The sequence below is a fragment of the Suncus etruscus genome, chromosome 15, assembly GCF_024139225.1.
Source record: "Suncus etruscus isolate mSunEtr1 chromosome 15, mSunEtr1.pri.cur, whole genome shotgun sequence".
Classification (NCBI taxonomy): Eukaryota; Metazoa; Chordata; class Mammalia; order Eulipotyphla; family Soricidae; genus Suncus; species Suncus etruscus.
In genome coordinates this window covers 56479874-56505774 of record NC_064862.1, presented here as the reverse complement: position 1 = coordinate 56505774, position 25901 = coordinate 56479874, and the positions used below count along the sequence as shown (strand labels likewise).

General features: G+C 46.7%; 1 protein-coding gene across 2 annotated transcripts in view; it reads right to left on the bottom strand.

Annotated features, from left to right (window-relative positions):
- VPS35L (VPS35 endosomal protein sorting factor like) overlaps positions 1 to 25901 on the bottom strand; it is a 66312-nt gene that overhangs the window by 13055 nt on the left and 27356 nt on the right. The window contains exons 15-26 of one of the 2 annotated variants that reach the window (XM_049789098.1): positions 24647 to 24693; positions 23227 to 23338; positions 22629 to 22745; positions 21540 to 21593; positions 21281 to 21361; positions 18029 to 18091; positions 16877 to 16962; positions 15215 to 15295; positions 13048 to 13111; positions 10608 to 10706; positions 9443 to 9520; positions 7137 to 7251 (exon numbers count right to left, since the gene is read on the bottom strand). In XM_049789098.1, the coding sequence (XP_049645055.1) occupies positions 7137 to 7251; positions 9443 to 9520; positions 10608 to 10706; positions 13048 to 13111; positions 15215 to 15295; positions 16877 to 16962; positions 18029 to 18091; positions 21281 to 21361; positions 21540 to 21593; positions 22629 to 22745; positions 23227 to 23338; positions 24647 to 24693 (997 nt within the window). The remainder of the gene's footprint in view (positions 1 to 7136; positions 7252 to 9442; positions 9521 to 10607; positions 10707 to 13047; positions 13112 to 15214; positions 15296 to 16876; positions 16963 to 18028; positions 18092 to 21280; positions 21362 to 21539; positions 21594 to 22628; positions 22746 to 23226; positions 23339 to 24646; positions 24694 to 25901) is intronic. The other variant, XM_049789097.1, reaches the window with a different exon arrangement.

Here is a 25901-nt window from a genome sequence, read left to right as displayed (position 1 = left end):
GGCTTGTCATATTACTCCTCTTTGATTTTTTTTTTCTCTCCCCAGCCCACGGTCCTGTTTTCTTCTCAAAGATTCCTGGGTCCCTCACTCATTTCCAGTGCTGCCCAGGGTGACCCTCCCCCAACACACGCTCTCTGCAACCCTGAATACTGTGGGGTATCATTCTTGTTTTGGGCACTGGGCTTGGCTCACAGCTCCTCCCATATAGCAGGTCAAGGATGCACTAGCAGGATTCAAGCTCTGTGCTCTGTGGGCTCAGCCTGTTCATCGGCTCCCAGCCTGGTTCCTTAGGCCGGAATATAAACCCCAAGTGGCTGGTCATCTGTAACTGTTCCGCAAACATCACTTGCTGTGTCCACCATTGCTCAAGAAGCCTCTGGGTTTGAGAAAAGCTTCCCATCAAGCATGTGCTCCAGAGAGATTGTCATTCAATATGCCACATCTGCCAGTAACTGGGCAGCATAAGGCTCAGAGACTTGGGAGGAGAATAGAGGCAGACCATGTGTCCCTTACACGCTGCTTCTGACTCTCCAGAAGGAGACAATTCTCTCCATTTTCTCTCCACCAGCACCAGCAGCTCCTCAAATACAGGTGGTTCATAAAGATGAGGAGGGGGCACAATTTTATCAGCCCCTGATTTTTCCCTGTGCTGCAGGTCCCCAGGCCTTCATTCCACATGCCACCCCATGCTGTGGCTCTGAGCTTCATAAGCCACTTAAAGTAAGGCCTGGAAAGGACTTTTGCCTCCACCTGTAACCAGCTGATGTTGATCAGAAATACAAGAAATTCTCCACTGGTGTTTCCAATCAGTCCTTCACCAACCATCCATCCTTGATGGCCAGGTCAGCTATAGGGCAGCTCACACACTTGGCAAAGCCCAGACTCCCGGTCAGGAAGAAAAGCCCACAGTGCTTCACTGATTAGTTTATAGCACTACTACTGTGACGAGGCACTCAGAGAAAGACTGTGTGAGTGACCAAGTGACCCACAGGATATGATGCCCCAACTCTGTTTTGAGGGTGAGGAAGACCAGGATGGTTTTCCTATACTTCCAGCTTGTGCGTTGAACTTGGGCAGATGAAGATGAAAGAAAAGAAACAAGAAGTATCCAAAATGGGGGAGTCTTCTGTAAGGAATTCTTCCTAATGGTCATTATGAGATGTTTATTTTTGTCTTTTGGGCCACACCTGGCGATGCTCCAGAGTTACTCCTGACTCTGCATTCAGGAATCACTCCTGACAGTGCTCAGGGCCCATATGGGATGACAAGGATCTGATTCGGTTCAGATATATGCAAAAGAAATGCCTTCCCTGCTGTACTATCATTGTTCCAGCCCCCAAATAAGATGTTTTAACCAGCAGAGTTCCTTCACCACTCGCCTTCCCATCTCTAGAAAAAACAGGATTTTTACTCCCAGGATGATTCAGAAGCTGAGTCTGATGCCATTCCTGAGACGCCTTGGCCAAGGTTCTGTTCACTGAGCTGCTCAAGTGCTGTGGGGCATGTAAGTAAAGCCCATTTTCCTCTCGAACCTGGCTCTGGCCCACTGCCCCCACAATGCTGACAGGTCAATGGAGGTACATGTGGGCTGAACCAGCCTGGACACTGAGCTCAGAAGCAATGGACTCCACATTCAGGAAACACCTGACAGTCATCAGGAATGAGAGCAAGGGATGGGTCACCGATGCTGCATCAGTCCTGAGACCTCTGCAGTGCCTGGGCAAGAAGTGGATCTTTTTACCTTCCCAAGGTCACCCCAGACGCTCACAGTATCTTTTAGGACCACTGCTGATGGGGCCAGAGAGATAGTGCAGAAGAGAGAGAGTATTTGTCTTAAATGCAGCTGACATGGGTTAGATCCCCGGCATCCTATCAGTGGTCCTCAAACTATGGCCCTCGGGCCACATATTGTATTTGTATCTGTTTTGTTTCTTCATTGCAAAATAAGATATATGCAGTGTGCATAAGAATTCGTTCATAAGTTTTGTTTTTACTATAGTCAGACCCTCCAATGGTCTGAGGGACAGTGAACTAGCTGCCTGTTTAAAAAGTTTGAGGACCCCTGTCCTATATGGTCTCCTGAACACCATCAGGAGTGATTCCTGAATGCAGAGGTAGGAGTAGCCCTGAGCATCGCTGGGTGTGCCTCCCCCACCCAAAAACCCACCACTGTAAAACTAGGTTAAAAACTAGTGATGGAGCTAGAGAGATAGCACTGTGGTAGGGTGTTTGCCTTGCACATGGCCGACTTGAGATGGACCTGGGTTCGATTCCTGGCATCCCATGTATAGTCCTCTAAGCCTGGCAGGAACGATTTCTGAGCAAGGAGCCAGGAGTAACCCCTGAGCACCATCAGGTGTGACCCAAAAAGAAAAGAAAAACAACAACAAAAAAGAAACTACAGTGAATGGCTAGGGAGTCGATAGCACAGTGGGGAGGGTATTTGCCTTGCACATGGCCAACCAGATTTAGTCCCCTGCATCCCATAGGGTTCCCTGAGCACTGCCAGGAAGAGTGGGGCCCAAACCAAAACAAACAAGAAGAAAATACAGAAATAAAAATCAGAACAAGAGACAATCCCAAGACAAGAGTGGTGGCACAGCGGTAGGACGTTTTTGCCTTGTATGTGCTAACTTAGGACGAACCACGGTTCGATCCCCTGGCATCCCATATAGTCCCCCAAGCCAGGATTGATTTCTGAGCCCATAGCCAGGAGTAACACCTGAGCGTCACCAGGTGTGGTCCAAAAACCAGGGGAAAAAAAAGAGAAAGAGAGACTGTCCCAGAAAGAAAAACAATGGGAAAAGTGAATCAAGTTCCCCAGTGTAAATTATCTGTGCTGTTAAATCCTTTGTTGGGTATTTGTGAATCCAAGAACAGTCCCCAGAATGAGAAATTACTTCCCATCCCCTTGTCCCCTTTCGGGGGGAGACCTTAGTAATATTTATCCGCAGCAAATAATAATCCACACAGACAAGAAGGATAGGGTGTAAAAGATTGGGCAAAGAGAGGGAGAGAATCCTCTTGCAGCCTGCAGCTTTCGCAAAAGGACCCCTCTCCCCTGTCCATCAAGCTATTTATTGCCAACTCCATAGCGCCCCCACCTGGAAGGGCTAGGTGGGGCAATAGTCACAGAACAATCCTAAGGAAATATTTTTATATACAATAATTCCAAGAATAATCTTATGGAAACTTTTTCATATACTACAATTCCCCCTTTTTTTTGTAAAGAAACAATAATAATGTACAGAAGTAAGTAATATTTTTTATAATTATAAAAAGAACAACTAAGCAATGGTAAAAGAGTGGCTGTTTGCATAAGTGCATCACTGGAAAAAGTATAGAAAAATTTTTTTAACCTAACACAGGGTGTTCAAAACCAGAAACAGATGTAAAGGAATCAACTACAAGCTCCAGAGTAGAAAAAATCTACAGCGTCCAAGATGAACAATTCCGAGTAAGAATTCCCTTGGAAAAGCAGAAGTTGAATATGAAATTCCAAGATTCAGGACCTAATAGGCCATGGGGAGCTCCCGGGGCAATCACAAAGCCCGAAAGTAATTTGGAGACAGAGATCCTTAGATGAGATGCTCACAAGGCTTGTGTAGCAGGTGAGAAGAAACACATTTTCCATTCCAGTCCAGCTTGAGCAGAAGAAAGCCCATCTTTGGAGGCAGTGAATTAGGCCCCTATTTCGAAGGAAGAGGCACACACACTCCTGCACAATGGGTGCCATAGTAAAGAAGATCCATAGGTATTTGAACTCAATCCAAGAGGAATTCTAGTCCAGTCAGAAGTTCATAAGAGGTCCGAGAATGAAGAACCACGTACGGCCGATTATTTAGATGGGAGCTTAAGTTCAAAACCAAAACAAAATGCTTAAGGCAGAGAACCTCCCCGTGTAAATGAATAAATTGAGGGTCCATCCAAAATGGATAAAACCTCCTTTGCACCTGCTATTTTTTCTAATGATGCGCCCACGCAAAAGGCCAAAATACCAGACAGGATTACAATCTAGCAACTTATTTATGACAGTATCTAACCCCTAACCCAAAGTAACAAAAGTAAAATGGGTTTGAGTATAGGGTCCTAAAGGGACCAGACACATCCAGTCACCTCAAGGGGAAACAAGGCCAAAGAACTGACCAGTGACCAGTACACTTTGCACTTTGTTTCTCTTTAACATGGGGACATAGGGTGAAGATGGGGGGAAGCGAGAACCAGGAGGCTGTAGACTAAGTCCCCGATGTCCCACACATCTGAGCTGTCACTGAACCAGCTCCCATCTGTGGCCTTGTTGGTAGGGCCAGGTCCCAGGTGAGACGGACAAAGAAGAGTGATGGTGAGATCTGGAAGGCACAAGGCGCTGGATCGGGAGACGGCAAAAAAGGAATGGGGACGGGGTGGGGGTCAGGCCAGAAGTGCTCCATAACCCCCTGGCTCAACCTCATTTATTTTTAGCCTGATAAAGCACTTTCTTTTCTTTGGCCACAGCAACCGCCATATGCTGCTTGCAGACAGCATTATGTGGCTTGGAGAGGTTCAGCACCAAAGCATTTAGAAACCAAGTAAATGCCCCCTGCTGAATTATTAAACAGGAGGCACCGTCATCTGCCCGCTCCCCTGCAGGGCGGATAACACCAAGGGGTCCAGACTGTTCTTCCTGTATGCACATGGCTCACCCTGGGGCGGACCCCAGGCATCAGTGTCACAAGCAAAGTTACTCGGCTCAAATCACACTGTTCTTTGGAGCCACAAGTCTCTCCTAAGGGAGCTTCTGAGTAGATAAGGAAATGCAGATGCTCCCAAGCAGTGCTCAGGGAGCCGGGGTTATTCCTGGTGATACTTGGCCAATTAGGCTGGATGGTTCACTGCTCTGGCCAATTGGTCCTCAATTGGGGGACCCAGGCTACACCCAAAGATGCAGAGTCTGACCCTGGAGTATCTCCCCCATATCTTGGCAATTGTTTTGTGTTTGATTTATTTTGCTACATCTGGTGATGCTCAGGGCTGACTCCAGGCTCTGAGCTCAGTGTGGTGGTGCTCAGGGGACACTATGGGATGCCAAGGATCAAACCTGGGTTGCCACAATACAAGGCAAGTGCCCTCCTCGCTGTCCTATTGTTTGGGTCCTTTGTTTCGTGTTTTTGTTTTTTACTTAGATATTTTGATCATTAAAGTCTGATCACAAGTTTACAAGTGCCAGCATCAATGGCTTAGAATCAGGGGTCTCAAACTCAATTTACCTGCGGGCCGCAGGGGTGATCCTTGAGTGCAAAGTCAGGAGTAAGCCTTGAACATTGGGGTGTGTGACCCAAACAACTAAAACAAAACAAAACAAAAAAAGATTCCTCTAGGGCAGGGCCATAAAATGTTGTACGGAGGGCCGCAAATGGCCCATGGGCCTCGAGTTTGAGACCCCTGGTAGATGGATAGTAAGGACAACTCAGTACCACCCAAATACCCAAGATACCCCATCTATCACTATTCTTTTTTTTTTTTTTTTGGTTTTTGGGCCATACCCGGTGATGCTCAGGGATTACTCCTGGCTATTCACTCAGAAATTGTTCCTGGTGTGGGGGATTATATGGGATATCACGAATTGAACCAAGGTCCATCCTGGATCAGCTTCGTACAAGGCAAATTCCTTACCATTGTGCTATCACTCTGGCTCCATCTATCACTTTTTATGTCACTGCTATTCCACCGCATCATGCCCCCATATGTAATTTATAATCTCAGTTTTGTAATCCAAGGGCAAGGTTTTGACTTCCCAAACTGACGGGTCCTACCACTCTTTTCATTAAACAAAAAACAAACAGAAAAAACCCACTCAACCCTTCAACCCCCCTAGAAATCTACTTTCTTTAAAGGAACAAACTTTAAAGTGCCACCCAATTGTAGCTGAGGCTGTTACTCCCCCCCCCCCCGCCCCCATAACATTCTAGCCTGGCCACCCGTAGGGTGGTAACACTGGGAAACAGCCTGTAGAAAAATCCCCATGTTACACACAGTTGCTTCCCACCAAAAATTAAGTCCTCAATCCAACAGCAGGTTCTAGATTCTGACTTTAGGCAGAACAACACAACACAACACAAGAAAACCAAAGTGGGGGTTGGATAATAGATAAGACCAAAGCTCTTTCTGGCTATAAACAGATCATCAAACTCCTAACAATCAGGACTGGAGTGACAGTATAACAGGGAGAGAGCTTGCCTTAAACACTTTCAATCTAAGTTCCATTCCCTCTATCCCATATGGTTCCCCGAGCATCGCCAGGAGAAATTCCTGAGACCAGACCAGGAGACATCCCTAAGCACTGCCTGGTGTGGCCCAAAAACACAGAACACAGGAAACCAACATTCTGCACTCACTCATCTCACTCTTTCCAATCCACTCATTTCTCTGGGAAAGGTGTGAGATGGGCCCATAGACAGGACACTCTTCATCACACATTCCCACAAGGACCACTTAACCCCGCCAGTGAGCCTGAGATATACAGATCTAGGGTTCAAGGGAGAACCCTGGTGATACTCAGCCAATAAGGTTGGACACTCAATCCTTAGGGTCCAAGAATACAAAGCTGGGGGCCCAGAGAGATAGCACAGCGGCGTTTGCCTTGCAAGCAGCTGATCCAGGACCAAAGGTGGTTGGTTCGAATCCCGGGGTCCCATATGGTCCCCCGTGCCTGCCAGGAGCTATTTCTGAGCAGGCAGCCAGGAGTAACCCCTGAGCACCGCCGGGTGTGGCCCAAAAACAAAAAAAAAAAAAACAAAAAAAAAAGAATACAAAGCTGGGGTGCTTGGGGGGAATTGCATTAATTTTGGGTTTTTGGTCACACCCAACAGTGCTCAGGGGTTACTCCTAGCAGGGCTCAGGGTCCCTATGTGGTATTGGAGTTCATTTCTGCCCTTCTTCTGTAAAGGAATCTTTTTCTTTCTCTTCTGTGCTTCCTTCCTTCTTTCCTTCCTTACTATCTTTATCTCTTCCTTCCTTCCTCCCTCTCCCTCCTCTGCCTGATATTTTCCCTGATCCACACCACTCAGAGGAGACAGAAGGCTTAGCATGTACACACACACACATACACACACATACATACATAGACATATGTGTGCCTCTTGGAGAGACAGGCTTACCTTGTGAGAGGCACTGGTTGGCAAGGGCCACCTGGCCGGAGTGCAAGTAGAGGTTGAGGCGCGAGAAGATGCCCCCCAGAGAGGGAATGGTGATGAAGCAGTAGGCAACGCAGGCCTGGAAGAAAGCAGAGACTGAGTTTCATGTCTCATACTTGAAGTACAAACACTTGAGCTAGGGCCAGGCAGGGGGCTCAGCATCAGAGCATACTCTTCTTGCATGTGTAAGGCTCTGAGTTCAACTCCCCATACCCCCAAAACAAGTTCATCATCATCATAAAAGCAAGAACAACAATAATAATCACTCTCTCATTCTGAACCCCAATATTTTCCTCCTTTCTCTGCTTTATTTGTCTCTTTGAGAAGAGAAGGGAAAATAAGGAGACTAATGGAGCATAAAAAAAAATCCCTCAGCAATTGGGGTCATTAATAGTGGGAAATGCACACTGGTAAAAGGATAGATGTTGGAGTATCTACGAAACTCAGCCATCATGAACTTTTTAACTTTGTAGCTCATGGTGATTCAAACACAAAAAAAAAAGAAAAGAAAAAAAATATCCCTCATCCACTGTCCCAGGAAGCAAAGGGCTCATCCCGAATAGTGACTGGTTAACGGGAAGGGTTTTTTGGTTGTTGGTTTTTTTTTTTTTTTTTGGGGGGGGTCATACTCTGGCTAGGCTTGGGGTCAAATACATTCAATGCTCAAGATTAACATATAGCATGCTGAAATCAAATCAGGATTATTGAAGCAGGCAAGAGCCTCATCTTCTGTATTTCTCTGGCTCCAAGATGCAACTATTTAAATCAATGTTCTTATAATTACTTAAAAATATGCTAGCCAGGGACTAGAATAGCACAGTGGGAAGGGTGTTTGCCTTGCATAGAGCCGACTCGAGTTTGATCCCCAGCATTCCATATGGTCCCTTCAGACTGCCAGAAGTCATTTCTGAGTGCAGAACTAGGAGTAACCCCTGAGTACCACCAGTGTGCCCTCCCCCCAAATATGGCAGCCAGAGACCAGAGAAATAGCACAGCAAGGAGGGCATTTGCCTCGCATGCGTCCAAACTGGGTTTGATCCCCGGCATCCCATATGGTGGTCCCCAAGTGTGCCAAGAGTAATTTCTGAGCACAGAGCCAAGAGTAACTCTGAGCACCACTGGGTATAATCCAAAAAAGGGCAGCCATCCAGAGACCAACTGAAAAAATAAGAAAGATGGAAGCCTTTGATTGAAGAAAGAAGTTAATTAGAAAAGCCTGGTAGAGAATGTTTTATTTATCAATGCCAGCTTTTTGGTATTATTTCATTTTCCAAAACCCAGATAAAGGAGCTAGCCAGCCCAGGTTCAATCCCTGGCACCCCACATGGTCTCTTGAGCACAATCCAATGTGTGCTCCAAACAAAAAAAAAAAAAACAACCAAAACAAAATCTTGGATAAGGATTGCAAGAGGCCATACTTGTCTTTTTTATAAAGATCATGGATTTGGGACCGGAGAGATAGCATGGAGGTAAGGCATTTGCCTTGCATGCAGAAGGATGGTGGTTCGAATCCCGGCATCCCACATGGTCTCCTGAGCCTGCCAGGAGCAATTTCTGAGCATAGGGCCAGGAGTAACCCCTGAACACTGCCGGGTGTGACTCAAAACAAAAAACAAAAAACAAAACAAAAAAAAGTTGAAGGATTCAGGATTTGAAGAGATGATTCAAAGGCTGGAACGTGGGTCTGACCCCAGAGTCCTCGTGAGAGCAGCCCTAGAGAACCTGTAAAGTTGGGCATCAACACATCAACATGATTTTTTTTTTTTTTTTGGGTTTTTGGGTCACACCCGGCAGTGCTCAGGGGTTACTCCTTGGCTCTACACTCAGAAATCACTCCCGGCAGGCTCGGAGGACCATACGGGGTGCTAGAATTCGAACCACTGTCCTTCTGCATGAAAGGCAAATGCCTTACCTCCATGCTAACTCTCCGGTGCCTATATCAACATGATCAAAAGGAAAATAAGGCCTGAGGTTTTAGGCCCTTCCAGCCAAGCCCAAACCACGAAGCCCAGCACCATTGGCACAAAATCCTGCAAATCTATCTTCGAATCACCTCTCTATAAAGCACATCAGAATTAAAACATTTTGGATCATTTCCTTAGAAAACGGTAGTAAAACCCAACAGAGATGGGTGAGGAAAACACATCTGAAAAATCAATATAAAACCGGCTATGCCGTGCCTCGTTTTTCTGGGAAGAGCCATTTAGAGACTTACTGGCTAAACCACCTGCTAGAGGTCAAAGGCAGCTGGTCTCAGCTCTCAAACTTACCCGGACGAACGCAGCTGTCTTTCTGGAATGATTTCCCTTCATAACTTTCCTGGTTTCCATGGCCAACCGGTTCACGCTCTGAAGCCATTAATAGACAAAAGCAAGAAATGATAATAAAATGGTCACTGATTCCAGGTGAATGTTGGCCACAGATCTGGAACCCCTCGCCGCAGAAGTCAAGAAAACAAGTTAACTGAGACTAGGTCGGGCTCACAGCAAACCCTGCAGTGCTGGAGGGGTCTCCAGGGCTGATTTTCAGGAGATATCTAGGAGGGTAAGAAAGGCTTATCGCCCACCCCCAGCCTGTGAAAACTGAAGAATGCAAAGCAACTCCCAGGTACGACCACCGGCCTGAAAGCAGATTCCCACCACTTACTCCACAATACTAAGCAGAACCAGATGAGCCATTACAGTATCCCCAACACCAGGTGGGGCGCTCCCTCCACTCACTGCTGTGTCACCCAAGTTCTATAAGGTGGGTGCCAGCTCCTCCCCTCAACCTACAAACCTAGTCCCTTATTATCACACCTGCTGTGACGCTCAGGGGTTACTTCTGGCTATGTGCTCAGAAATTTGCTCCTGACTTGGGGGACCATATGGGACGCTGGGGGATCGAACTGTGGTCCATCCTAGGCTAGCACCAGCAAGGCAGTCACCTTACCACTCTGTGCCACCACTCCAGCCTCTTCTAATGTAATAAAGAGAATCATTATTTGTGTCTCTGGGACTGAGGGCAGCATGAAATGTTACTAACATAGCCATCCAGGGAAGCTGGGGTCTGGATTAGGCCAAAAGGGAGTCTAGATTGATACAGACTCTCTACTATTGGCATACAGGAACAAGCACAGACAAATTCAGAGAAAAAGATGCCAGCCAGGAGACCAAGCGATAGCACAGCAGGGAGGGCTCTAACCTTGAATGAAGCCTACCCGGGTTCAATCCCCAGCATTCCATATGGCTCCCAGAGCAACGAGTATCTCTGAGTGTGACCCAGAATGAAATATATATAAAAGAAGATGCCAGCCAGAGGCTTCAGGCATTGTAGGTTCATCTGATGGTGGGAGAAACCACCTTGGGCTGGAAGGACTCAGCGTGGAGCCAACACCAGGCTAGCACAAGCCGGGCAGACATTTAAGCAAGTGCATGCAGTCACAACCCGACTCACGTGGATGAGCTGCACCAGGACAGGCTCCAGGTTGCAGAACATGGACCGGGCCTCCACATAAAAGCTGAGCTGCTGCTCAAAGTCTCGGCCAAAGGACACCTGGAAATGGGAACAAAGAGGCTCTTTCCAGTGTGTTCTGTCTACAGGAGGCACATGCACAGGTGAAGGGCCTTCCCTGAGCTCCAGGGATTGTTGTGGGCAAGGGGCTAAGGGGGCCAAGGTATCCTAAATCCGGTAAAGGCGAAAATTTTAAAGGGTTGGCAAGTACATGTGTGCAGACACACACTCACACTCTTATTCCACTTGTTGTTTTTTATTCAGGGGCCACACCCGGCTGTGATCAGGATTTATTCCCAGCTTGTGCTCAGGGATCACTCCTGGTGGGACTTATACACATCTGTGGTACCAGGGAATTGAACCTGCTCAGCCCTGCCCACTCTCTCTGGAATATACCCTTTAGATTTGACTTTATTCAGCACTAGAAATGAACTCTATTATCAACACACACACCCATCCATGACTCAGGCCCTGGCTTGACACCCTCATAGGTGGTTTGGAACCTGTCACTGAAGGTGGGGTTTATGAAAAAGCTGGCAATGGTACAATATTTCTGAAGGCACACAAGTAGAAAAGAATTTTAAGTCAACCATGCTGTGGCTCTTACCAGTGATTGCCCGTTGCCTTTCTTGAAAAACAAAACAAAATAAAGCAAAACTGCAAGAAAAGACCTAAAGGGCAGATAATAAGACAAGCTGCTTCCCAGACTACAATTCTGGGAACTCACAAGTCGCATAGGTCTGATGCAGCTTTTTCACAACAGATGAGCATGGTTATTGGGAGCCCTGGGCATCAGGAATGGGGAGTGTCTCTCTAGGAAAGAGTTGCCTGTTTGTGTATCCTGAGGAGGCACTGCACTCTCAGCTCTCAGACACCCGCACTGCCCAAATCAGATGGGAGGACTGGCTTCTGATCCGCGGCCTTTTCTGTCCACAAGTGGCTATTTCCATTACAGTATTGGATTTCAACGCTTCCTTCCTCCCATTCTTTTCCATTAATGCCCAGCGGCTGTCAGACAAAGCCACAGTTGATAAACACCAGGTGGTCAGCCGTAAGTCAAGGACACGGCCGTGACCTGGGCAGAGCAGAGCCACAGGTCTGTTTCCTAACGGGGGAACCTAAGCTTCCTTCCAAACAGGTCTTTCACCTCGAGTCAAGGTATGGGTCCATCAACACCTGGTGGAGTCACATGGTCACTTTTGAAGCCATCAAGCCACTGTCACGGTCACCTGCAGTAAAAGCTAGTGGTAGCTCTGTGGACCAATTGGGGTGGCTGGGCTGGGAAGTCCAGCTCTAGGCTCCCTTGTTGGTGGTCTCTGCTTTGCATACTCCCTTCCCTTCCCAGGTAGAGAGGCCTGTGATTTGCTGTGGCCAATGGGACACAGCCCTGTTCACTGGGTTTCAGACACTTGGTCTTTGAAGGCCCAGAACCTTTCAGTGCCTTGACTACATAGGATCTCAGTGGAGACACTGCATGGTAAGGGGATATGGTGAGACAAAGGCCCAGGTGGCTGAGAAGTGAGTACCTCAACACCAGGCCAGCCAGCTCTTGGACCCCAGATATTGCTGGGATACCAGCCAGTGCTCGGACCTCAGACGTGCAAATTGATCCCAGGTCATCCTGGTCCAGGGCCAAACCATCCACCATGTATAGAAACATACACGGTCTAGAGAAATAGCACACGAGTAGCACGCTTACTTTTGCAATATGGCTGGCCCAGGTTTAATCCACCAGTACTGCACAGGTTCCCTTGAGCCCCACTGAGTGATCCATGAGTGCAGAGCCAAGATTAAGCCACGAGTTCTGCCAAGTATGGCACAAAACAAAACACGGACAAACACAAACACCGGTGTTAAAGGCTGCAGTCTGGTGTGCATGACGTACAGCAGAGATGATTAGCACATGTAAAGAGTGGGTCCTTGGCAGTTGGCACTCTGGCACCATCTTTCCTTCTGTAGAGGAACAGTATGCCAGCTCCTTCTGGGAGCCCCTTCTCCCTATTGTGTTTGATGTGCTCAATCCCTCTTCCCCCAGGAACCAGTGACCCCTACACCAGGGCTAGGAGGGAGACACAGAAACCTGAGTCTGTGGGCATCGAGCCTACCTCGGGAGCATCAAGGGGCAGTGGCCAGGACAGCAGATTCCAATGAGATGGGCGTCCTTGGAGAGCTGCAACCTGAACTGTCTGAGTTCAGGGGGAGCCCCATGTGCACCTCTCTACCCCCTCACCCATAGAGAGAAGGTTTCTAATCCCATCTTCTCTCAGCAAAGATAGAAAGGCCCCTCGGGAAGTGGTGCTAACTGCTTTCACTAGGAGGCCCCACAAGTCACGGCCAAGCAGTCTCCCCTCTCCAAACACAATCTACGTCCTTGTGCCCTCACCATTTTTATGAACCCGTTGATCAGATATGCCAGCATCCTCTTCTCATCCTCCAGAGTGAGGGCACTAGAAGCAATTGGACAGCATCAGAGAAGGGTATACAAGGGAGAGAGACGTATCACTCAGCACCGTGCAAATGGGGGAGAAGACTGAGCATTTCCTAAAGAACTTCAGAGAGATAGCACAGCAGGGAAGGTGCTTGACTTATGCACTGTTGACCTGGGTTCGATACCCGGCATCCCATAGGGTCCCCAAGCCTGCCAAGAGTGCTTTTGAGTGCAGAGCCAGGAGTAAGTCCTGAGCACTGCTTGGTGTGGCTTCAAAAGAAACAAAAGCCTTCCAGTTGGGCCAGAGAAAGTATAAAGATTAAAAGTTTGCCCTGCATACTGCTACTCCAGTTTAAATTCCAGGCACAGCTAGGGGGGTCACTTGTGAGCACAGAGCCAGGAAGGGTCCCTAAGTGCTACCAGGAGTGGGCACCCCTCCCAAAAGAAAAACCCTAAAACTTCCAATGGACAGTGTCTTTTGATGAAAAATCTACATCTAATTCGACAAATTGTTTCATTCAGGAGCAATAGCACAGCAGCATGGCGTTGGCCTTACTCGGCCAACACAGAATGGACCCCAGTTTGATTCCTGGCATCTTATAAGGTCTCCCGTGCCTGCCAAAAGCGATTTCTGAGATCAGAGCCAGGAGTAACCCTGAATGCCACCACAGGTGTGACCTCCCCCCCAAAAAAAACTCTCCCCCCAAAAAAAAACTAACAAAATGTTTCTTTGCTCTTTGAGAGGTAGTTCTTTTGTTTGTTTGCTTCCGAGTTTGGAGGCCACACCCTTTGGTACTTGGGGATGTTTGCAGCTCTGTGCTCAGGGCATAAGCTATCTCTCAGGTCCTCCAATTTGTATCACCCACATGGAAAGCAAGTACCCTGCCCATTCTACCATCTCTCTGGCCCCTACTGGTTACATTTATAATAAAATGACTAGGTATTAAAGTTGAAAGCATGAGGTCATTGTGGAAAGATTGCACTAGTGAAGGAGGGTGTTCTTTTTTATAACTGAAACCCAACTACAAGCAGTTTGTAATCATGGTGCTTAAATAAAGGTATTATTAAAAAAAAAAAAAAGAAGAAGAAAGCATGAGATCATTTAAAAGAAGATCCTAGGGGCCAGAGGAATAGTACAGCAGGTAGGGTGCTTGCTTTGCACACAGCTGGTTTGATCCCCGGGAATCCCATATGGTCCCCCTGAGCCCTTCGAAAAGTGATCCTGAGCACAGAGACAGAAGCAAGCACTGCTGAGTGTGGTCTAAACACCACCACCACCAAATAAGAAGATTCTATATTTCAAAGGAAAAAGAAAACTGAAAACTATAGTACATCTTGTTACTGGCTAAGTTCTACAACAATTTTCTCTATTCTTCTAAGAGTCCCCAATAAATCAAACTCTTTTGTTTGAAAAAAAATTTGTTGTTTTGCTCTTTGGGCCACACCCTGTGACACTCAGGGGTTACTCCTGGCAATATGCTCAGAAATTGCTCCGGCTCGGGAGACCCTATGGGATGGCGGGGATTGAACCAAGGTACATCCTGGATCGGCCGCAGGTAAGGCAAACACCCTACCGCTGTGCCATCGCTTCAGCCCCTGAAAACTCTTGAGACTAAAATTGTAGCCAATAAGTAAGGACTGTTCCAGAACCTGAAAATAAAAATACTTTCCACAAAAATAAACGGCCTTGAGTGCCTACCTGACATCTGCTTCAAAGGCCTGGCTGCTGGGTGACCCAGTCCTGCAGGTGAGTCCTGCAGACTCTTAGGCCATATCAGAGGACAGACAAACACTGTGCAAACACTCTGGAACCACGATCCAAATGGCCTCGTTCCCACACTCCCCGCTGCTCTCAGGAAACCTGCACACACCAGCTCCAAGTTCCCTTTGATAAAAACCCCCTTTTCTACTCTTGGCAGAAATTCCCTCTGAGAAAACATCTGCCATCTCATTTTTTTTCAGTCTCCCACCCAGTGGGGACTGGAATGTTCTCATTAGCAAGAATCCACTAAGAATAAAATCACAGCATTCACAGTGGCAGCTTGGAACCAGTCAGTCCTCAACATCCTGTTCTGTGGATTGGAACCACGTTAACACCTGGTTGCCCTCTCGTGCGCCTTACTTCACAGAATCATGCATGGTCTTGCAGACGTGCAGAAGTGCATTCAGGATGACGGGGTCCTTGGTGGGCTCTTGCTGGTGCCTGGGGACACAGAAAGATTGCAGTAAGAGAGAGCTCTAGTGAGCGCACTGGAAGCTTACAGCTTCCTCTCACCTCAACCTCTGCAGGAGAGAAGCAGCATGTTTGCAAGCATATGGGGCTGCATTCTGGTTTGCTCTGAATAATTTCTTTAGAGAGGACAAACTGGCTCTTCTACACACAAGTATTGTGACCTTGTCTAGGTGCAAAAATTGTGTGTGGGGAAAACACTTCCATTTCCTGAACCAGGCCTAGGACGAACTTGCAGACTGTGTCTTGAATCTTCTGAAGTTGTCACAGCTTGACACACCAGGTCAGGTGCCAAGCATAATCATTCAGTGGCTTTTCAAGGATTAGAAAGGAGGCTCTTGCTGAAGCTATAGCACAGTGGTAGAGCATTTGCTTTGCATGCGGCCAACACAGGACAGACCCGGGTTCAATTCCTGTCATCCCATATGGTCTCCCGAGCCTCCCAGAAGCGATTTCTGAGTGCAGAGCCAGGAATAACCCGAGTGCTGCTGGGTGTGACCCCAAACAAAACAAACAAACAAACCAGAAAGGAAGCTTTTGGAACAGATCTATTTGCTTTTGTTTGGGGATCACTTATCCTGGTGCTCAGTGGTACTCTGGGGACCAGAGCACAAGGTTCAGTCGAGCTCTCTCTGGTCATCTAATAACAAATCTTTCTTGTTTTATTTTGGGGCCATACCCAACTGTGTTTGGGCTTTAATCCTGTCTCTATGCTTAGGATCATTCCTGGTGAGCTTGGGGGACCATGATGTGGTGCCAGGGATCAAAGCCAGTTGGCCCAGAGCAAAGCAAATGGCCTCCCTGCTGTGCTATCCTTCTGGTCCCCATAATAAAAAAATTTTATGCAAGTCAAGTTTGTGTGTTTGTTTAAGCTTACGGAATTAATCTTTCAGAGAGAATGAGGAAGCTTAATATATTCAAGTAACCCATAACTTAATTTTCTGAATTGTGGTTACATGAATTCCATCTAGCCTTTTTGTTTTAAGCCACATCCAGCAGTGCTTAGGAACTACTCCCAGCAGAAAAGGGTGGGGGTGGGGGGACTGGGGAATGGAAAACATGAACCATATGGTGCCAGGATTCAAACTCAGAGTTTTGCAAAAATGCAAAATATGCACTCCAGACCTCTGAGTTATCTCCCCAGCCCCTTTACAAGGTCTAAAATAATACTGATGCATTTACCATGTAATGTGATCTAAACTTTTTGAAAAACTTGATTTTGTCTAAGAAATAAGATGTAGGCAATCCCCAATGAAACTAGCTATATATTATATTAACAATAATAAACTGTATTATATATACATATATATATGTATATATATATATAAACTTTAAAATACACCACTCATGGGCTGGAGAGATAGGACAACAGGTAGGATGCGTGCCTTGTACGTGGCCCAGCAGTGTTCCATCCCTGGGACACCAGATGGAGTCTCTTAAGACTGGCTAGGAGCAATCCCAGAGCACAGAGCCAGGCTGAGTCACTAATTTCGTAACAGCAAGTTTCCTTGGGGCAGAGAGCCCAGAGCTCCTGGAGCAGAGAGTTACACTTACTTGATAAAAACTTCCATGATGCATTTGCACACCTCTACCCGCACGCTCTCTTTCTGGAACATGTCCAGAAATGGCAGGAATTTTTCCTAAACAAACAAATAAAAAAAGGTATTCTGCATGCAATTTACACGTTACGGCAGGAAATTTGGCAGCCCCATTCTTCCTATCCGTGCGATTTTATTTGTGGTTTTATTTTTCAAATGTGGTTCCAGTAGTAATGCTTCAGTAGTTCAGATGTAATAACCCTGCCATTATCAATATTGTCAATCAAGGTGCCAAAAATAAAATTTAAAAATTAAAAAAATAATGACAGGCAGGGCCGGGAAGGTGGCGCTAGAGGTAAGGTGTCTGCCTTACAAGCGCTAGCCAAGGAACGGACCGCGGTTCGATCCCCCGGCGTCCCATATGGTCCCCCCAAGCCAGGGGCGATTTCTGAGCACATAGCCAGGAGTAACCCCTGAGCGTCAAACGGGTGTGGCCCAAAAACAAAAAAAAAACAAAAACAAAAAAATAATGACAGGCAGAGATTTAGGCTTAGGACTCCATGAAAGCACTGCTGAGACAAGGGAACCTTTGAGGCACAAATGTATTTTCAAGGGGATTAAAAAGGGTTTTTAGGAGCCGGAGAGATAGCATGGAAATAAAGTGTTTGCCTTGCATGCAGAAGGACAGTGGTTCGAATCCCAGCATCCCATATGGTCAACCGTGCCTGCCAGGGGCAATTTCTGAGCATAGAGCCAGGAGTAACCCCTGAGCGCTGCCAAGTGTGACCCAAAAGCCAAAAAAAAAAAAAGAAAGAAAGAGAGAGAGAGAGAAAGAGAGAGAGAGAGAGAGAGAGAAAGAAAGAAAGAAAGAAAGAAAGAAAGAAAGAAAGAAAGAAAGAAAGAAAGAAAGAAAGAAAGAAAGAAAGAAAGAAAGAAAGAAAGAAAGAAAAGAAAGAAAGAGAGAAAGAAAGAAGAGAGAGAGAAAGAAGAGAGAGAGAGAGAAAAGAAGAAAGAAAGAAAGAAAGAAAGAAAGAAAGAAAGAAAGAGAAGAAAGAAAGAAAGAAAAGAAAGAAAGAAAGAAAGAAAGAAAGAAAGAAAGAAAGAAAGAAAGAAAGAAAGAAAGAAAGAAAGAAAGAAAGAAAGAGAAAGAAAAATGATTTTTACTTACCACAGAGAAAAGCACTGAGAAGTCATGGAAGTGAGTAATCACTTTTTTAATTATTGACTGAAGCTGCAAAACAAGAGAAAACAAACAAACAAAAATAAGTATATGAGTTCCATAAAATGCAGGGCAGGAATCTTTTCAAACTGGCATTCCTGAAGGAGAAAACAGAAGCGAAATTGGTCAGTTCGGCTTGGTCTCAGCCCGAGTGGACCCTTCTAGTTTGGAAAAGAAAGTTCTCAACCTCAACTTCCTTTTATGTTAATGGAAGCAAAGTAATTTTGACCCACTAAGATGTTACCATGAGAAGATTCCTTTAAGAGCCAAGGACTGTGCTAGCCCTATAAGCTGCACCTGGAATCAGCTGAGAGACTCATGGGCCACGCAAACATCTCCAGAGAGTCCTCCAGGAATTGGGGAACACAGCTAGAAGTACTAAGATGGAACCAGGGTCTACTACAGGCAAGGTACAACCTTTAACCCGTGAGCCATCTCACCGATGACTCATTTTTGCTTTGTTTCTGGTTCTGGGGTTTTTTTTGGAGGTCACACCCTACAGTGCTCTGGGCTATCTTCTGGCTTTGCATTCAGGAATTGCGCCTGACAGTGCTCAGGGAACCATATGGGATGCCAGAGACCAAACTCAGTTGGCTGTATGCAAGGCAAATGCCCTAATCACTCCAATCCTCTCTGGCCCCTCTTGCAAACTTTTTTTTTTTTTTTTTTTGGTTTTTGGGTTACTCCTGGCAGGCACGGGGAACCATATGGGATGCTGGGATTCGAACCACTGTCCTTCTGCATGCAAGGCAAACGCTTTACCTCCATGCTATCTCTCTCCCAAAACTTTGTTTATTCATTGATTGGTTGGTTTTTGGGCCACACCCAGCAGCACTCAGGGGTTACTCCTGGCTCTGCACCCGGACAGGCTGGGGGAACTATAGGAGATGCTGGAAATCGAACCAGGTCCCTCCTGGTTTGGCTGCATGCAAGGCAAATGCCCTACCGCTGTGCTATCTCTCTGGCCCATACTTTTTGTTTATTAAACAGAAAATAACTTCCTCCCTTTCCCAACTCTGCTTATTTCCTCACTTTTTTGGGGGGAGGGGGTTCACACCTGGCAGTGCTCAGGGTTATTCCTGGCTCTGTTCAGAAATCACTCCTGGCAGGAATGGGGGACCATATGGGATGCTGCGATTCAAACTGCCATCCATCCTGGATCGGCTGCTTGTAAGGCAAACGCCCTACTATATGGTGCTATTTCTCCGGCCTGTTTCCTCACTTTTTAAAAGTGGTTTCAATAAAAGTTAATTTTAACAGAAAATTAAAAATTATGGGTGGGGTGGCAAGAACCAAGCACATTTTCTCAATGAAATGTTAAATGGGCCCCTGGTTGCTGTCAAGAAAACTCATTCCTATTAGAAAAATGTGCTGCTTTCCTGCAATGGAAACAGCAAAGTCCAAAACAAGGCTAACCCCTGAGCACTTCTGGGCACCTTGACACCACAAAGCCCCAGCAGCATCCTTCATCTCGGGCTCTATTGGCTGAGAATCCCTCGTGGGACCCCAGGCCTCCTGAGCACCACCCCAAAGGCCATAAAGAAGAAAGGGCCACACTTCATGCCTAATCTTGCATCAATAGGAACACTGGGAGACATTGCCAAAGCACCCCATTAAAACAGTTCCCAAAGCATCCCCTGGGCAACCAGTCCCTTTTGAAAAAGATGCTTAATAATTTGATCATTCCCATAACCTTTCTTGATTAAAAAGGCGGGTATTACCTCCAATGCTTCACTACAAAAATCCTGAGATGGAAAATTCCAAGGCTCTGCAACAATTAGGGTCTATTTCTTACCAGCCTATATATGGGAAGGCTTTCCCTACCTTTACTTCAGGGGTCTCCAACTCGAGGCCTGCGGGCCATTTGCAGCCCTCCGTACAACATTTTGTGGCCCTACCCTAGAGGAATTTTTGTTTTATTTTGTTTTAGTTGTTTGGGTCACACCCCCCAATGTTCAAGGCTTACTAATGGCTTTGCACTCAAGGATCATCCCGACTTTGCCTCCTGCAGCCCCCAGGTAAATTGATTTTGAGACCCCTGCTTTACTTCTTTCCTCACCCACCCATCCAGGTGTCTGCAAAGTAGAATTTGCAACACAAACTGCTTATCTTGACACTGTATTTGAAATCCCTTTAAACTTGCAGAGAAACTGAAATGTCAGTACAAAATAAGTCCCTTTCCCAGACTCCACCACTTTGCACATTTTGCTAGTCTTTTTTTGCTGGTCCTTACTACAAAAGAGCACTTCACTCACCCACTGAGCTATGAGAGTCCTCTCTCCCCTATTTCACTGGTATTTCCTGAGAATTATCCTACTCTTAGGCACTTCCACACTGCTGTTAATAAATTCAGAAGAACGAATACTGATCACTGGTATAGCAGTTGAATCTATCTGCCCTTCTTCCAAGCTTAGCAACGATCTCAAAGCAAATAATTCTTGCGTCTTTCCTTCCTGTCAGAACCCTCACAAGCTGCACTTACTCCTCTCTTCAGTCCAGAAGCCAGTGAGGATCATGTGCTGCATTTAACCTCCCTGCATCTCCCTATGGGAATCTCATATGCTTGGATTCCTGTTAGTCATGGCAGTGAGATTCTAGAAGGTTCTGGAAGCCCAGTCCGCTAGGTCCTCCACGAGCCTGACTACAGGTTCTTTGTGATGAGGTATAGGGTCTGTATCTGAAAGGCTCCTAGATGGTGCAGGTCTTTCCCAGACACCCCACCTGCAGTCTCATGGGAGGTCTACCTATTCTTCATTGGAATGGGAATTTTTGGAGAGCGTGTCAGGTAGTGCAGCCAGACACTTGCAAGTGACCCTCAAATATTCTGCCAAACCTCCTCTGGGTGGGTGCATGCTGCATGTCAAGGGGACCGGCAAAGACTCAAGGGCAGTACCGGCATTCGCTGAGTCTAAGAAAGGGAAGTTCTCAGAGCAGATCTGTCAACTGTTGGATTAGCTTCCTTCACCAAGGAGTGAACTTCTTGGGTAAACAAAGGCAGCCTGACTCTCAAGGCAGCAGGATCCCATCGGTTAGACCCTCGATGCTGAGAGGGTAATGCCTCCCCCCACAACACACACAAGACTGAGCTGCAGGAAGAGAGTGAGGAACCAAGCCCAGGATTAATCTGACTTCACAGCCTAAGCATGAAGATTCTGCCTAGCAAAAAGGAACGAACCCACGCTGTTGGCAGAGAAGCAATACCTGAGGGTAGGAGTCTTCGAAGGCTCGATCAGGAGTTAAGTGTTTAATGACGTCAGCCAAGACCGTGTTCAGCTCTCGCTTCTAGAGGGAAGGTAGAGAGAAAGCAGGTTGGATGACACTGAGTACCGCTACCACTGAATCTACAACTACTTGGCCAGGAACACTATAGAGGAATAGCCCAAAGGAGCACTGCTGAGACCAGCCCCGGGCAGGGACACATGGGCACATGGGCTGTGACTCTGCCAGCTGCCCCACTCACCGTGAAATGCTTGCAGGTGTATTCAACCCATACCTCGGCACAGTTCACATAGTCCTGCAATGAGAATGTTCCAAGTCTCCACAAAATGGTCAAGAACATTCTCTGGTCTCCACAAAACAATCAGGAATGCTCCCAGGTATCCACAAAACAAAAAAAAAAATTTACGATTATTTGGTAGGTGTTTGGGTTTGGGCTACCTGGCAGTTCTCAGAACTTACTCCTGGCTCTGCACACAGGAATCACTCCTGATGGGCTCAGGGGACCCTTATGGATGGTGAGAATCAAACCTGGGTTGGTTATTTGTAAGGCAAGAGCTCTCCCCACTGTACAACTGCTCCAGCCCCAAGAATGTCAGATATTTGTGACCTTTTACTAGGTGTGGCCCAAAACCCAAAATAAGTAAATAATAAAAGTAGACTCCTTTAAGATTTGAGAGATAGTAATCTCTCAAAGGGGTTCAGGCATTTGCCTCAAATGTGACTGATCCTGGTTTCACATCTAAACATTGCCAGGAGTGACCCCTGAGTACAGTGCTAGGAGTAACTCCTGGAACCCACCACTGGGTGTGGCTCCAAAACAAACAAACAGACCAAACCCCAAACAGACCATTCTTTTAAAAATTATAATCAGTGGGGGGCAGAGAGATAGCACAGTGGTAGAGTGTCTGCCTTGCAGGTGGCCAACCTAGGACCAATGGTGGTTCAAATCCTGGCATCCCATATGGTCCCCTGTGCCTGCCAGTAGCGATTTGTGAGCAGAGAGACAGGAATGACCCCTGAGTGCCGCCGGATATGGCCCAAAAACCAACCAACCAAAAAAAAAAAAAAAAAATTATAATCAGTGGGGAACAGAGAGATAGTACAATGGGTAGGGTGCTTGCCTTGCATATGATCAACCCAGGTTTGATCCCAAACATCCCAAATGATCTTGTGAGCACCACCAGGAGTGATTCCTGACTACAAATCCAGAAGTAAGCCCTGAACACCACCAGGTGTGGCTCAAAAATTAAAAAAAATTGTTTTTAATTATTAGCAGTAACGTTGGTATTATGAACCCAAAGCAGGAGAGCTGAGGCTCCCTGGCACCCACCTGTGGATTCTTCAACTTTGTTATCACTTTCCAAGCTTCATTGAGAATCTGAAGTCGGTCACCCTCAGGAGGATCAGCCAAGGCCAAGTTTAACCCCAGGGAGCGAAAAAGAAGATGCTAAGAGATAAAAAAAAAAACAAACTATGATGGGGGGGGGGAGGGGATTTTCCAGTTAGGGGAGCCTAAGTTGGTGGGAAAGGCTGCCCCATGGAACTCATCATGAGACAAATTTTGCAGAGACCTCATTCTACAGTTCTCTCCCGGATGGGATCCCTCTCCAGTTACACTGAGAGGTTCAAATTGAGAGCCAGCTCTGGGCACTGGTTCAGTCTGGGCACTGGTTCAGTCTGGGAGCCACCAGATTCTGTTGGACAAAACTGCCCATAAATAATGAAGGAAGAGCTATTTGTAGAGCAGGGAGGCCACAGTGTCTGTCTCCTCTCTGCCGCAGAGGGAACTGCTCAGAGTGAGGACTCAGATGACACATGGCCAACAATCCCCAATACTAACTACTCATGTCCCATCCAGCTCTATCCGTTCTGCTGTCCATGCTGTATCCAGCACTGGCCCCTTTCCTTGAGAGCTCGAGTGAGCTCACCTTGGGGAAGCCGGACTCTTCGCACTCTTTAATCATACCGATGAAATCCATGGACCTGGTGGCAATGAACTCGGCCCGGAAAGCAGACATCACGGAGTTGAGCAACAAGGCACTGGAAGACACATACACAAACAGTGGGGTCCCCTAAAGAGGAGGTGCTGAAATCTGAGGGGGGATCATTGCCAGGAAGAAAGTTTGACCATGTTACAATGGAAAGGTAGGGAAAAAAGTCACCTAATGAGACTCCTGGGTGCTGAGTGTCCCATTTGGAATCTGATCAATGTTGAAATGATAAGTAGGTAGGTGGGTGGTGGGTGGATGGATGGGAGAATGGATGGATAGATAGATGGATGGAGAGATGAATGGTTGAGTGGATATATAGATGACTTAGTGGATGGGTGCTGGGTAGATGGGTAAATGGATGGATAAATGGAGAGATGGATGGTTGAGTGAATGAATGGATATATGGGTAGGTGGGTAGATGAGTGGGTGAAGGATGGGTGAGTAGGTGGATGGAAAGATGAATGGGTGGGTGAGTGGGTGGATCAATGGATGTATTGGTAGGTGATAGATAGATGGATCACTGGATGGATTAATGGACAGATAGATGAATGTACAAAAGATAGAAAGGTATATGATGGGCCAGGAAGGTGGTGCTAGAGGTAAGGTGTCTGCCTTGCAAGCGCTAGCGTAGAATGGACCGTGGTTCTATCCCCCAGCGACCCATATGGTCCCCCCAAGCCAGGAGCGATTTCTGAGCGCATAGCCAGGAGTAACCCCTGAGCGTCAAACGGGTGTGGCCCAAAAACCAAAAAAGAAAGAAAGGTATACGAGTGGATAAGTGAATGAGATGATAAATAGAGGACTAGATGATTGAATAGCTGGCTGGCTAACAGAATAAATGAATAAATAGTTGGACAGTGAATGGATTCATGGAGAGGTTGATGGGCAGGCATGCAAACACTGCCACTTAAACCAAAGTCCTGAAGATTTTAACAGGCTGGTGCAGCAATGAATCAAACAGTAAGAAACATCACTGGCACAAGCTGCAGATAAGCAGCCATCTCTCTCACAAACAGTATTGTCATGGGTACCAGGGGCCTGGGAACAAAATCCAATGAATGTCTCTCCCCCTGAGAGCTAAAAGACCAACATCTGTAAGACCAGTCTCAGTTCCTTCTGGCCCTTCACTGGCTGGAACCACCGGGAAAGGACCCTTCCTCTAGCCATTTCCCAAAAGAGAAGCCAGGGCAGAGAGGTCAGGTATATGAGCCAATGTCACCCAGTTAAGGAAGAGTGAAACTGCGATAGGCCACTAGGGTTTGTGTCATTGCCTTCCCACATGTCCACTGATGCAGCCAAGCTCCTAAAAGGCAGCCAACTCCTCTCCAAACTGCTTTTCGAACTCCAGGATACTTACTTATTTCCTAGCTTCTTGCATCGCTCCATCATTTCAGTTAACAGAGTCTAATGAATGAAAAAACAAAAATAATGAATAGCAAAAAAAAAAAAATCCGCCAGAGTAGGGGGCTGGAGAGATAGTACGGTGAGGAAGATGCCTGCCTTGCACAAGGTCTGCCTGAATTCGGTCTCTGGAACCACATATGGTCCCCCACACCCCACAAGGAGTGATCCCTGAGCACCGCCTAGTGTGGCCCACAAATTAAAATAGGAATAAAAACAAAGCCCAATAGGTTGTAAATCTCTAAGGTCACATTTCTCCCAAAGAGACTCTCCCAAAGAGATACTCTCAAGGAAGGGTGAATGCAACTGTAGCCCTGAGCACTGCTGGGTGAGGTCCCAAAAGAAACCAAATGGTAGAAAAAAACGTAGCTACAGGTTTGGTTACATCATTCTCAGTGCCAGGCACAGGTGATTGACTTTTATGGCATTGGAAAGAATGGGGAAACATAAGGGTTAAGTTAGGGCCAAGCATAAGGGTTCAAATCCACTTTCAACCCACAATCAAACAGAAAGTCCATGATGAACCATAGAACTATACAGCGGATTAAGGCATTTGCCTTGCGCATGTCTGACTCAGTTCAATCCTCGGCATCTCATATAGGGCACAGCAGTAGAGCATTTGCATTGCACGCAGCTGACCTAGGATGGACCTGGGTTCGATCCCCAGCATTCCACATGGTTCCCCGAGCCTGCCAGGAGCGATTTCTGAGTGCAGAGCCAGGAGTAATCCACTGGGTGTGGCCCAAAACCAAAACCAAAACAAAACAAAACAAACTTCCTGTCTTGATCTCTTCCCATCCTCTGGACATAGTTCAGAGTGAAAAAGGGGTCTTCTCCAGGACAGTAAGTGCCCAAACATTTGGGGGCAGAAATGTGACTTTTATTTGTGATAGTTGAATTTTCAATAAACAAGGTTTGGGGAGGTTTTTGTCTTTTACCAATAAAATTGGTCCTTGAATTCTATCCTCCTTAAGAGTGAGACAATATGGGTGGAGGGGGATTGGGGTGTTCAACCCTGGTCTGCAATCCTCATGGTACAGATCAATGGCAGAAACATCGTCCCCCTCTGCACCCGGCATGTCCTCCCAGTGTCTGAGCATGGGACCACAGAGCTAGATCACCAGGAACCTCAGGATCCAACCCCCCCCAACAGGCTCCTCTCAGCTGCCTTTTCTCTCTCTCTCCTCTCTTCTCTTCTCCCTCTCCCCTCT